Genomic DNA, 15,042 nt, shown 5'->3' on the forward strand with positions numbered 1-15,042 from the left:
TTATTGACTACTTACAAGTTATAACTGTATTATGAATAGTTTTATATTTTTGTAAAATAAATAATTGGTAATTACGAAAATAAAGATTTTTATTTTTGAACTTAAAACTTACGAGAAGTCACCTCCCCTCCCCCCTTGCAACCTAAATATATTTTTTTTTATGGCCTTGGCTATGGGAAATAACTACTACTTTTGAAGTTATTATTATAAAGTTCACGAATACTGTGACCTTGTCAAATAAAATAAACTGTCATAAAAAATTATAATTTATACTACATTAATTGAACCGGTAATAGGTTAGTTACCTACTACCTATACTATATGCGTCTATATTGATCTAAAACTTGACTACTCGACCACTGAAAAGTGAAGAAAATTAATTGTTGATAGGTATTCGAATTTTGAAAGAAATATATAGCAGAAGATCTTTGGACCAATAATTAATGAATATAATAAATAATGTAGAAAATTATAATTTATAACATAAGCATAACAGTCAACAGATGAGTGGAGATAGGAGATACAGTGAGCTAGAATACTTAGAATTTAGAACAATGTAGGTATAGTGAAAAGAATATTTTAGGGACCAATGTACTAGGAGTCTAGGTATCGAAAAAAGGAAGACTGCGATGGGCAAGACATACAATTAAAAGTCAAAACTAAGGAGTAAGGACTTAGGACAGATAGCACTACAGCAGTGATTATGGAACAGAGGCACAGAGCCCCAAAATATAGGAAATAGACATGTATGGTAAGACCGAAAATGAGGTGATAAGATGTAGTTAAAAAGGACATGGGACCGAGATAGATGAATTATTGGTCGGGGGACGGGATGGGATGGTATGAGATAAGATGAGATGGACTTGATGACCAAAAAACCCCCACCACAAAAAAAAAAATTTATAAACTATTATTTTTTAGATATTTACAAATTAAAAAAAAAAGTGGTCGTTGCTCATCTCCTGTACAGTAAGTTACAATTGGGTCACTGTAACGGATGCGGTGTTAAATTTAAACTCAACAATAAAAAATCATTGAAGACGAAAAACGATTATGTGCGAAGGCCAGCCTATAATATTACCAAGTAAATGTATTGATATTATTGTAATTAAAGTAATTAATTTTAGTATTAGGCGTTACTATCTACTACAGTACGTTAAATCCATTCTTGTCAAAAAAATTACATTTGAAAATGTCATTGGGTTGGGTGTATAAAATATAATAATAATATAATATAGGTATTCTATAAAAGTTTCATATATCCACAAATAATATTTTTAAATTACAACAAAAAAACTAAAATCGTTATTCTTGGTTTTATAATGTAATTACAATAACTGAACATTTTCGTGATTTTTAAAATAATTTTGTCAAAATTTGAACTTAAAATGCTTAAAAAAAAAATTCTGCCTATGTATTTTTAATATTTTTCAACTGATATCGTAAAATTATGTCAGGAACCTAACTTTTTCACCAAATGAATAAAATTTTATTGATATCTTTAGTAAAAAACTGGAAAAATTGGAAACGAAAAATGTCCGTAAACAGCTCGAATGCTCGAAACAAATAAAAATATTTTGAAAATTGTATGTTGTATAGAAAATGCTAATATAATAATATTCAGTGTCATGTACAGAGGTCATTTGTTTTAGAGGTACACGAAAAACCAAAACGATTTTGTCAAAAACCGATTTTGCCTACAAATTCTCGATTTCCTTAATTGTTTTTCCCGGGGATTTGAAAACTACTGGGAATTATAACTGATTATAACTGATCCAGCTGATTCTAACTGAAAAATAATTTACAAAATTAGGAAAATTATCATGGCTATAAATACTAAATAGCTCAAAAGTAGTCAAAATAGTTTGAACATTTTATCATGTATGGAAAATTATAATAAAAATATTTGGTGAACATTTCATGAGCCAGTGATTATTCCTTTTGGAAGTACAATAAAATATTAAAAATCGATCAAATAAATTTACCGCTGATTATCAAATATCGTAAAAATTATAAGTTCAAAAGCTCTTAAAAAATTAATGGTCTGTTTGAGTAACATTTTTTTTGTTATAGGTAGAAAAACTTACCTATGTAAAATCTTCTATAGCCATTTTTAATTTTAGCTATAAAAAGAAAAACTTTTATGAATTTCCAACTGAAAAATAATTTACAAGATTAAAAAAAATCTTATGGCTATAGATCACTCAAAAAGACTCAAAATTGTTTGAAAATATTACCATATAAGGAAAATGGTAATTTTAACATTTGGTGCCTTGTGGAAATGTCAAGTGTCTAGGATTATTCTGTTTTGAATTACAACAAAATATCAAAAATTGACAGATGAAGTCGTGAATTTACCAATGAAAATCCAATATCGTAAAACTTAAATTCAAACGTCAATTTAATTTAAGACTCGTTATTATAAGTTATTAATTATTATAATAGCAGTTGATAAATATTAAAGTTCCATACAGGCACTTATGGTATTTTAAACTTCAAAACACAATTTTTAAGTTTTAAGATTTTTGTCCATAACTTCCAAAGAAAATATGACGTACTTTTTTGAAAGTATTATACTTATCATCATATTAAGCATACAAAACACTCGTTTTGGAAAAAATTCACAATAATCTCTTGGCAAATAAATTGCATTCGTTCTAATTTGAAATTACGCTATCTGTATTTTTTTATTTTACACAAAAAATAACCACCTTGTAATTCCACCTGTGGGGGGGAGGGGGCATTACTCACTATAATCTCCCTTAAAATCTATATACTAGCCTGATTATCCATGTATTAAAAATGTATTAGACCGTGTTGCGACATGCGTGTAGGACGTAGGTCCTAATTTTACTCTGTGACGTATATGGTTTATCTTGTACTTACCACCTACGCAATGGACACTTCGTCCGGTGAATCGGTAATCAATACTAATAATTAAAGTTTGTCAAACACTTTAATAAATACGTATGCATGTTATACGTGTGCCTATTATCATACTGTCATCGTCAATTTGACATTTGGCGCAAATGCGCAATTAATAATATAATATTAATATAATTTATTTTGTTATGGTTCACTCTGTTTTAACGGGACCGGCCCTTATCGCACTTCAGTTCATAGCAGGATTGAATAACACAGATTTACCTTTAATCGTGGTTCATTATAGGGTACAATTCATTATAGTGTACAACAACACGGACTAAGATATTATATTAAATCTTAACAACAACAATAACAGCAATTCTGAAATCTGAATTCATATTTAATGCTTCATGTTCAGTTCCCACTTTCCATGATACCGCCACAGAATGATAATAAACCCGTGGATGATACCAATATATACCATAATATTATTTTGGGCCGTTTTCCTTATCAACTGTACGTCATTTAATAAAAAAAAAAGTAAAAACCCCGGAAAAGACTGATATCGGTCAAATACTCAAATTAAATTATAGTGATACACAGACCTACAATACTACCTAACAATAATTAACAATAACAATAACAACAATAATTATTTAGTATTTACAGTTTGTGACAGTTTTATTAAATCATTATCGTTTTTATTAGGCAATGTTGTAATGGAAATGCAATTTTTATTTTTTACATAATAAATGCAAATAGTTTTTAGCTCATTTTCACCCTCTGTAATATTACTTATACCTATTTATCTTTGTGAAAAATTAGTAATGACCAAACTCTAACCAATTATTGTGGCATTTAACGTCCTAAAGAAATTCAAAGTGATGGAGGTCAATGTTTAATCTGTAAGTTAGATCTTAGTTAAAATAATATAATTAATTATTTATGTCTACCTATGTTGTCCTATGATTTCATCGGTTTTAATAACAAATGATAAATGAGTCATAACTCAGAATGACTATAGTCTATAGATAGTGAAATGTATGAGTGACTCTTTGATAATCTGTGTTAGTAAACAAATAACGAATGGGTACTTTATACAACTATTTAAATATAGAGGCACCTACATAAAATATAATTGATTTTAATATTTCAAGAAAATAAAATTAGTTGGATAATATATACAATAAATTATAATTTATAATTACACTTTTAAATGAGTACTGTTTACTTAAAACATATTTGTTACACAATAAAAAGCATAAATGATGAATCAGTAAATATTCTCAATACATTGTATACACTATACATAATATTGTAATATGTCTATAATGAAAAATTATGCATTTTGACGATAGATATTAATATATTATTAACTCTTTTAAATAAACTATTTATTGGCATTACCTACATATTAACATATTTTAAAAATACAAAGTTATATTTAAGTGATAATGTTTCTGAAACAAATGTAAATTGTATAATTTCGACAAAATTGTTGTGCATAGAATATGTTTTTCAAATAATATTATAATTTAATGATTAAAATATTGGTTAGGTAAATTTAATTTATATAAAAAGTAGACAGCATCAAAAAAAAATCTTTATAGTAAAGTTGTAAATATAATAATATAAATAAATAATATTTAATAGGTAACTGAAATAAAACTATAGCGATAACTAAAACTTAGTTTTAAAATTACAATCTTCATTAGTAGAAAACAAGAAATGTGGTATAAAAAGTTGAATAAATTGTTTAAATCGGAAAATGGAATCATGAAGGAAAAAGTAAATCTGAAGGGTAAAAAGATTTATATAGGTATCCAAATTATTTATTTATTTTACCATAAAAATCATTAACTAATAAATTATTTTACTAAGTTACTTGGTCTTTTTCTTATTAATTTTTACTAAATTAAATATAATATTTTAAACTTATTAATTAAATTATTTTATTGTTTTCAGAAACTTGAATGTTATCTATTGTGTTTTTGAAATTATATTATTGTTTAATATGATTTTATCAATTTCCAATAGTGTGTATACTTTACACCAAGATCAATATAGAAGCACTTTATTTGGATACCGTACGGGTAAGTTTATTTTAATTAATTATGTGGTTTTAATCCATGCGCGTCACAAACATTCAGTTTTTCAGTTATTGGTTCCAAAATGTTTGTAGGACATTTTTAAATCAATACCAATTTTATAGCTATAGGTTATAGAACTATATACTACTTAATGTATTATACATTAGGTAGGCGTTAAGATTTAAAATAATAATAACTAGGAATGAAATTTGATGCCAGGTTATAAATAACCGGTTAATAAAAAAAATTATAAACACAATGATTCGCTAAAATTTAATAGAATATATATAGATGGTAAATTGTTGGACCACAGAAAAAATGTATTTGAAAAGTAAAAGAAAATACAAAATTCAAAATACTAAATACTGACTCAATATCAGATTGAAATAACATATCAGCGCTTTTTTTTTTTTTGGAAGGCCAAGGAAGGCATTTACAATAGGTGCAAAACTACACTCTGTTAAACAAAGTGGCGGATCCAGGGCTTAATTTTTTTGAGGGGACATTTACTACTGGGCACTACTGGAGTGTTATTATTGTTGTCGTCCTTTCTACTTAATGTAAACATAATAAAATCATTATTATTTTTTTTGTAATATTTAATCCTACTAATTCTTTACTGCTACCAAATTTATAAGCTATTTAATTGAGATTTGCATCATTGTTTTTTTAATTTTACATTAACATTTTAAATCAAATATGTATTAAGCATTGACAAGATTTCCACTTCTCTGCAGAGACTATAATATAAGTACATATAACAGAATAAGAATAATTGTTGTGGCTGGACAATTTGTTATGTAAAAGTTATATTTCTTTAGCAGCAATTTATTTTTAGATCTGGTATGTATGCTGAGGTTGGATGTATAAAGAGATTCTTCTATGGATCATTGATTGAAATCATAGGTATGTTTATATAGTTGATTTTGTTTTGTGGCTGCTCAATTTTTCATTATAAAAGTTAGATTTAAATAGGGAAAACAAATTTCACAATCATACTCCTATACAATGGTCCTATAAATATTTTTGTTCCGGTTATCATACAAATATTATCTATTAATGTGCTGTAAAATAATCATTTAATTCAAAAAACTACTGGTGGGCTTAGGAGTTATTGGAGAGACCTCTTAATCACTACTTACAACTAAACTGCTGAGATTTTATCTAGGTCAGATTTTGTTTTTGAAGCCCAGGTGCTTATACCGATGCTATGTAGCATGTAGTAAATAGTAATGCATGACATAATCATTGTTTTCAAAAACGGATTTAAGGGAATTAGGAGTTTTTAATGTTTTGTTGAAGCAAGTGGTTGAGTGTTGAGCTTTTCAAGTCCAACATTAATTCAAACATTTGGTGCTTACATGTGCGTACGAACTTTCGAAGTTCCTATTCGAAAAATGCGAAAATAAATGTATAACAAGCACTCATTATCAAACTATCTGTTTTTCTTTTACTTTAATGTTAATAATATTAACTAAATTCTAAAAGCGTATTAATAATTTGGGGTTGAATGTATCGTGCATATAATATATATTAAATTATAATTATTATTTATTACTTAAGCTGACATTATGTATACTTGGATAGGATTCTACAGGTTCCACCGGAAAAGGGAAGTGTCGATTTTGGGGCGTGGCACCACTGCACGCAAACTTGCCTTTATGCGAAATTATCGATTCTCATATCTTGACATTGTGGAATTTTCCACACAAAATAGCTAATACGCCCTTTTATTGTTGTTCCTATTTTTTTTTTAACAAGGGCGTCATTAAATTTTTTTTAGGCGGAAAACCTAAAATAGGTCAATTGTCAAAATTGTTATTAATTTCGAATGATCTCGTAAAAAAATATAATGTTAACTATGTACACGGGTGTGTTTAAGAGCAATATTAGTGTTTTTGAATGTAGGAGTAAAAAAAAATATTTTTAAAAGTCAGCTTGCTTTGTACGTTGATGACTCATTAATGTCCACTCATTTTCTAAAAATATTATAATTCTACAAAATACGGGATGTAATCATTAAACATATTAACTAATTAACCATAATGTACTAATAATGCAATATTATGTTAAGTAAGGCCGTTCGTCGTTAGATATACTATTTTTTTGTTCTAAAATAAATGCATAATGTAGATAGGTATATGTACACTTGGCACTTGCACAGTACATTAAGAATTAAGATGTTAGACATAATTTATAAACCAAGGACTAAATTAGTATTCATTTTTTCCATTTTATCTTATAAATCGGTAAAATTAATTTTCAAATTTGAACTGTAGACACATAATGTTAACTGCTAAAGTTAAATGTAAATAAATATGATTGTTTCGTATTTTCTTATGCATAATATAGAAACAAAAGGTAAGGGTATTGAGTATTTTGTGTCATATTTTTGAAGATTTAAAAGGTTAGTTGAAAAATTTTAGTAGATGCTATAAATGGACATGTTCGTGACGAATATAAATATATAATGACACATACTTGTCAAGGGTTGATTAGGTCAAGGGTATTGCCAAAATAAATTATTAATTTTAAACCTCAGGAAATTAATTTGTTTTAATATTTTACAGGTTATTCTAGTCGCACAGAATAATTTTATATTTATCGATAACTACCTAGTTAAATAAAAAAAAAAAACATGTGTTGTGAATTAATTATTTTAATAGTTGAGAAGCTATTTAAATTTTAAATTTATAGGTTGTATTGTATACTTAAACAAAGATCTGGAATAAAGAAGTTTATCGGGGGTTGTAACTTGTAATTATGCATTTGTTTGAAAATCCAATTGTTAATTATGATTACTTAATCAAAATTGTTTTAATTTAATTGTATTGAAATTGTCACCGTTTCTTATTATTTTTTAGTATTATCTACAAGAAAAACTAAAAGCTCTATAATATGATTGATGATTATATATTAAGGTTTTTTAAAGGCTGCCACCTACAAATAGGGTAGATAAGTCGATTGTTATCTTAGTAACATAATTAGGGCCCGGATTTCAATGCAAAGTGTATCTTTTTTGGGTAATCTTAGGAAATGCTTTCCAAGTACATAATTTGTGAAATAGATACAACAGTGAAACTTTTATTTTGCATTTTGTTGCATATTTGGAGGTTTTTTCATTCTTTGGTCATTTTGTTATAGTTTTAATGCACATTTGTATATCATACATTCATATAACTTCAGTAGCGGATTTGATTCGTCTTCTAGAGGGCGGGGGGGGGGGGGGGGCGCAATATCCTTTTAGTCCAAAAATTCTATTTTTTTTAGTTTTTTTTTCTATAAATATCAATAAAATTTTATTTGTTTGGTAAAAAAGCGTGAAAATTTAATGCAAGGCTCCTGATATAATGTTACAATAGCAGTTGAAAAATATTAAAAATACATAGGCACAATTTTTTTTTATAAGCATTTAAAGTTCTAATTTTGACAAAATTTATCAAATTTAAAATTAATTAACTATTTTCAATTTTGTAGTTAAAAATGTATAAAATGTTATAGCTAAGGATTGAAAATTTAAAAAAAGGTTCCACGTAAATAGGTAATATATAAATTACTTTATTCACCTTTATCATCAAATATACTTAGTAATATCATAGGCTTACTGACCGTTTTTGCTCAGAATCGTTTTTCTTATACAATGATATTATATCATTGAATTCAAGTATAATACAATCTATTATACATTGACTCACTCGTAACCTACTATACAGCAAAGCAGCATCCACTGCTTTTTAAAAATTGTGATTGTGGTATTTTTAAAATTTAAAAAACTAGCGTGCATCGTGACTGTGTCACTACGGCACGACGTGACCACAGACGAACAATGTATTATGCTAATGTAATGTTAACGAGAATTACTGTTAAAGTATTTTAAGTACTTAAAAACACTAAACATCGTATTAAAATTCTGATTTTACTAATATCTAAAATGAACGATATATATCTAATATAAACATAAAATCGAATTAATAATTTTGTGTTATCTTGATGATAGGCTTGATGATATTTATGTTTTGAACTTAATAATAAGTATAACATATATTTCTCGATAATCATTTAAATTTAAAAAAAAAAAACTATATTGCTCTATTCAGTGTATATAAGTATAAGATTTAATTTCCGGGGGTGGGGGGGGGGGTTATAGAAATCCCGAGTCTGGATTCTCCCGACAGCTGTCCCCTTAAGTTTTCCTACATTTGACAAAAATAAATGTTTACCAGAAAGTCAAATTAATTTTTTACGAGCGTTCGAAGTTAGACATTTAATATTCTCCCGTAAATTAACAAATTCTCATACTTTGATTTTCTTTTATTCTTTTTCAAAAACTAATAACCGTAGGTATACTTGAATAATTGTCATCAAATGTGTATTTTATAATTTTTCGTACATTTTCAGAATATTTTGACTAGTTTTAAGTTTTTTTAGATACTTAAAATTTGAAATGTTATTAGTTTTTTATTCTATAAATTGTATTCGTTGTGTAAAAAGAATAAAAAGATTCAAAATTTAATTGGTACTAGGTTCCTCATAACTAGTAATAATAGTAGTTTAGAAATGATAAATATTCATATGCACGTTTTTTTTTATAAGTATTTAAAGTTCAAATGTTGACAATATTTATTAAAATGTCGAATATTTTCAAATTATTTTGAAGTACCTATACGGTTATAAGTTTTTGAATAACTGCAAAATAAAAAAATAGTTGTATGAGAATTTGTTAATTTACGGGTAAATATCCAATGTCTAACTTCAAACGATAATAAAAAAATAATTTGAGTTTCCGGTAAACTTTTTTTTTGTTAAATGTTGGAAAACTTAAGGTGAATCATGTATTAAATGTTCAAAGCTTATTTATAAATAGAAATTTTTTATTAATTTCTAACGAAATAATTTTCCAATTTTCGTGATTTCGATGAATTTTGTCAAAATGTTAACTTCAGGCGCTTATAAAAAAGTATTGTGGATATACGCTACTTTTTTTAATTTCCACTAACAACTTACGAGGTTTCAACTTATGCAAATTCCAATAACCAGTAACCACTAATATTGTATTTAATTTTCAAGTTTGTTGATCGAACAAAAAAATTTTATCGACAATAATTAAAAAAAAACTAAGTAATAAAACTAGAAACTTTGTTATGCCTTTAAATAGCTCAAAAAGAGTCTCAATATTTTGAAAATGTTATGGTGTATAGAAAATACTAATATAAACATTCAGTGAAAAGTTACACTAAAAAAAAGAAATGATTTTTCAAAATCCGGTTTTGCGTAAAAATCTCAGTTTTGCATTAATTTTGAATTAGTTTTTTTCTGACGATTTTGAAACTTATTGGACATTTTTTACTTTTGACATAATAATCATAAGAGGTATAGAGCTGTAGAGGTATGTCAGTTCTTTACTGATTGTAAATTTGATAACATTAAAATTTCGTAATTGCCGCTATAGTTTTTACAGATTCTTTGTAGAGCCTGTTTGAACATAATATTTATTTTTACAATATACAACGAATGACTCATCTTAGAAATTACGTATGACCGTTGATATAAATACTAGTATTAATAATCAATGGTATGACGTATTGACGTATACAGGAAAGCTTTGTCATGATTATAATTTATGCATTTATTCTATAGGTACATTAATAATTTAAATTAAATCGTCATTATGTTATTGGTTTTTGTTACTATTTTATTATTCAAATCTCAATAGAACCCATGCAACTTAAAAGTTAAAAAATAGTGCTTATTTATGTAATTTTGTACAATTTGTTTATGATATGTATCTCAGCATTAAACTTTTACGAATCTAGGAAAAAAAGCCCCTTAGCAACAAAGACGAAACATTTAATAATTATGCTCTAAATATTCCAAATTTTCAATTGTTCTATGAATTATCAGAATTATTATTGATATTATTTATTAATCAATAATTATGTAACACCGTTTTCAACATAATGTATTGTCGTGCTTTAAATAAGTTTAATATAATTATTCATTTTGTACTATTATATCATATTATTTAATAACAATATTTATGTAATTAATAATTATTTTATATTATAATATTATTAACATTTTGTAGGCCATCATATGAAATAGAAATACAAATAGACTATTAAAAATCTAGTACCTATAACTTACCTAAGTTATATGTTGGTAGGTACCTATAATTGCATATTTGCATCTAATTTATTATTCTACTTACTATATTTAGGTATTTTATTAATTATGAAAGAAAAAATTACATCTAATATAATATGACATTAAAAATTAATAAACAAATTAAAGGTAATTTTTTCCGGGAATTTATTTTCCAAATTCCAAGTTTTACACATCATTTTGCAAAAAAAAAAAACATAAAAGAACAATTTTGCACCTTATATACATAGGTTAAAAAACATTATTCTTTATTATTTATTATTTATAACAGAAATAGTTTAACATCAGATACAAATACATGTACACTAAAGTATTCAATCAGTATAGCAAGTTTTTGACTGATATTTTTTTATAACAATTTTATAGTAGGTATATACCTAAGTATTTTAGTTATTTTTGCAGGCATTAAATATTAAATGGTAATAATTAAATAAGATTCTTCAACACGCTCATGAACTATTTCATTAGTCTGTTAACTAAGCCAGGGATACAAGTGTTTTTGCACGCGATTCTTATTAGGTTAGTGATTTAATTTAAACAAATATAGGTATCAACTTACATAATTTTCATTTAACAAGTAAAAAATGTAAAGTTTTCATGCATAATATGCTGGGTGTGTTATTAACGATTGCTGCAATTTAAAACCATCACCAACAAAAGTATTTCTTAAGATAAATATAATTTGTGGATTGACCGTTACATTTTAATTGATGTATTAAAAAAAATTGACGAGATTATCTCTATTTTTTTTCTTTAAATTTTGTAACATAAAATCATACATATCTTATGATCTGATGCGGTTGTTTTTGTATGCAGAGACAAACTTTATTACCTTAACATGTCGTTTTCTTTAGTGATGGAAATAATATCCTGCAATTACGCTATTAGTATTTATAGGTACCTATTACCTTTATATAGTATTATATATACTATATGTTCGTTTTTTTATAAATACATTTTATTATTTTAATTCTTATAATACATTTCCTCAATAGTACTAATTCTACATTCCTACACCTGTTGTATATAAAAAAAAGTAGATAAACTAAATAAAATACCGCATAGTACATATAAAGAACACATATTACACCTGAAATCAATTATTATCGCACTAAAAATACTATTCTGAATGCATATCTTAGTATTTTACAGTTTGCTATGTCGGATTAACATGTAATTTATTTTCTTTCTATATTTTGTGCTAAAAAATATGTTTGACAATAATTTTGCACAAAAAAATTACACTGTAAAACCAATAATTTATTCTAAAAACAAAACAAAATTGATTTCAACCGTTTTCAAGTTAATATACAAAAAAAATTTTAAAAAAAACATAATAGTACAATATTTTATCGAGAATAGTATATTAGTATGACACATTTAACGGGACTGAACACATATCAGCTATCATGTTCTAAAATATGCCGTGTCGTGCAGTGGCGCAGTGCCCTAATTAAATCCCGTAAACCATAAACTTTTTCGTGTTGTGAATTGTGATTTGGCGCCATAATTTTAGGCTTTGCTCAGTTCCTATATATATATTATGCATATTATACAATATAATACACCTATCTATTTTTTTTTTTTTACAATTTTCACGTTATGGGCATTAAGTGGTGCGTGTCCTTCGGTCCTTGTCAAGTCGGCGCCGCCGACGCTACACCATCGTCAGCACTGTAAACAACGGAGGCGGCAGCGGGACTACCACCTCTCGCCTACCGACCGACCGTCGTCGGCGGTGCGCGCGCGTCTCCTAACGACACCACTCGCGCGCGCCTCTGCGTCGGCAATAATCGCGATTCGCGACTGCCGGCCGCCGGGCGGCGGGCAGTGTACCGTCTAATTCCGTGGCGTGCGTTTACGTTGTGGTGTCTCAAGTGACCGCCGTTCCGATCTATTGGTCCGCCGTCGTCGTCGTCGTGACGCGCAAATCATTTTTCACGGTTGTCGTAAAAAAATATTATATTGTATACATTAAAAATAATTTTCATGAACAGTAAACTCGTTTTACAACTGTTATCGAATTGTGCGCGCGTGATACCGCTTCCGTCGCACACACATAATATAATATATTATAAAAGTATTACATATTATATTATAATATATGTACGGACTGTGATCGCCACTGGTGGTGGTTGTGTCTGTGGTGTACAACTGGTGTATTGCATCTCGTTATCGTGCAATAATAATAACATGTAATATTATGCTCGAGGCCAATCGATCCACGGTTTCCTGTTAATGGTATCCTCCGCATTCACATGGTGAGCACTATCCCACCGGCGACGCATTCGAACTTTCTTCGATGACAATCACATCTCTGTTTGTTTGTACGCTTCGTTCCGTTTTTAACGATTTTTGTCCCGCAACCTATGTACTTCACATGTTTTGTTGTCGACTCGTATAGTTACTATAATGTATGTAGGTAACATACATGTTTACATAATACATGTATATTGTATATTATATACTATAATGCACCTGTTTAGTATGGGATGGTGAGGGTCAACATTTGGGTGGGTCAAGACGATGACTTATCTATTCGCTGTCTAAAATATCGTGTCTGAAAATCAACTCCGATTATAATTTACTAGTAAAAGTGATAGTTAAATTATACTTACATAACCTCGTAATGACCTTATTTGCAACTACTATTTATAGTCATACTACAAGGTTTAAAATATGTTGATAATAATTATTAGCATCATAATACATTTGGGATATTTTTCAGTCTTGGCATTATTAGATACCCACTTATTTACATCCCATAGATGTTCTGGAAGTAAACGTAATGGTTAAATGTTTCGCATCATTTTTTGCATTATATTGCAATTACCTACTGGCCTTAGACATATACTTTAATACTTACCTACTTATTGCAGTTTCAAAATATAAATACATTATTTTACATTTAACTTAATGTGTTTTCTATAAAAAAAAAATAGTTGTCTTCGGGAAATGATTCATCAATACAAAAATGTAGCCCATCCGTTATTTATACTCAACACTCATTATTTAATATTTTTAAAGATGTTTTAACTTTATAGTTTACGCTTAGACTTAAATGTTTATTTGTACCTATTTTATAATACAATTTTGTGATAAATTGATTTTAAAATACGTTTTACATTACGTTATTTTATCGACAGCTTTTATCACGCCTCCTGGTCCTGGATAATAACACATTTAAAAATAATTGATTAAGATAACATTAAATAATAAACAACAACTTGGTACTGTATACTACTGTGGAACTTTCAAGTTAATATTTTTTATTTCACATTTCCCCTGCAAAATTGTGTGTATTAAATAATTGTAGCTATTTCTATTTTTATCATATGTGTTATTATCTTGTAACTTGGAGGGGGACTTACAAATATAATATGATTGTTTGTGTACAGACTACAGAGTGATTAGTTTATCATAATAATATATTAATACGGAACTAATTTTTATTTTATACGGTTATTTATTTAGTACAGAATTAATTAGGTACTTACAAAAATAAATGTAATTGCGATAAGTTTTAACAAAAGCGGTACTCGTAATTATAATATTATCTTGTCAATCCTTGCTATTAAATATTTTCATACCTATACCATAGCTTATACCATGCGTCCATGCATGTACCTATTATTCGTTGAGGATATATTTATTGTACATTTACGAGTACCTATATTTATGATTTATACCATAGGAGATATAGATAATTATCATATTTCATAATGTATGAAATATGAACAAAATTCGTTACAACTTAAAACTTTCACAAGTTTTACAATGATTTGAAAATAATGTTATATACCTAATCACGTATTATTTATAGTAATTTCTAACAATTAATTTTTTTAAGCACCTATTTTACATATAGAAGGTAAAGTTAGGTTAGTGGATTTTTATTGGTTTGACTCTTTCACATTGTTCTCGG

General features: G+C 27.3%; 1 protein-coding gene across 3 annotated transcripts in view; it reads left to right on the plus strand.

Annotated features, from left to right (window-relative positions):
- The first annotated feature begins 3,428 nt into the window (after nt 1–3,428).
- LOC132951855 (phosphatidylcholine:ceramide cholinephosphotransferase 2-like) overlaps nt 3,429–15,042 on the plus strand; it is a 36,579-nt gene continuing 24,965 nt past the window's right edge. Inside the window, exons 1-3 of one of the 3 annotated variants that reach the window (XM_061023862.1) lie at nt 3,429–3,770; nt 4,831–4,958; nt 12,732–13,444. Coding sequence is in view for 1 of the 3 variants with exons in the window: in XM_061023861.1 (XP_060879844.1) it covers nt 13,356–13,378 (23 nt within the window). In the remaining 2 variants the exon portion in view is untranslated. The remainder of the gene's footprint in view (nt 3,771–4,830; nt 4,959–12,731; nt 13,445–15,042) is intronic. The other 2 variants (XM_061023861.1, XM_061023863.1) reach the window with 2 other exon arrangements.

The sequence above is a fragment of the Metopolophium dirhodum genome, chromosome 9 (assembly GCF_019925205.1).
Source record: "Metopolophium dirhodum isolate CAU chromosome 9, ASM1992520v1, whole genome shotgun sequence".
NCBI lineage: Eukaryota > Metazoa > Arthropoda > Insecta > Hemiptera > Aphididae > Metopolophium > Metopolophium dirhodum.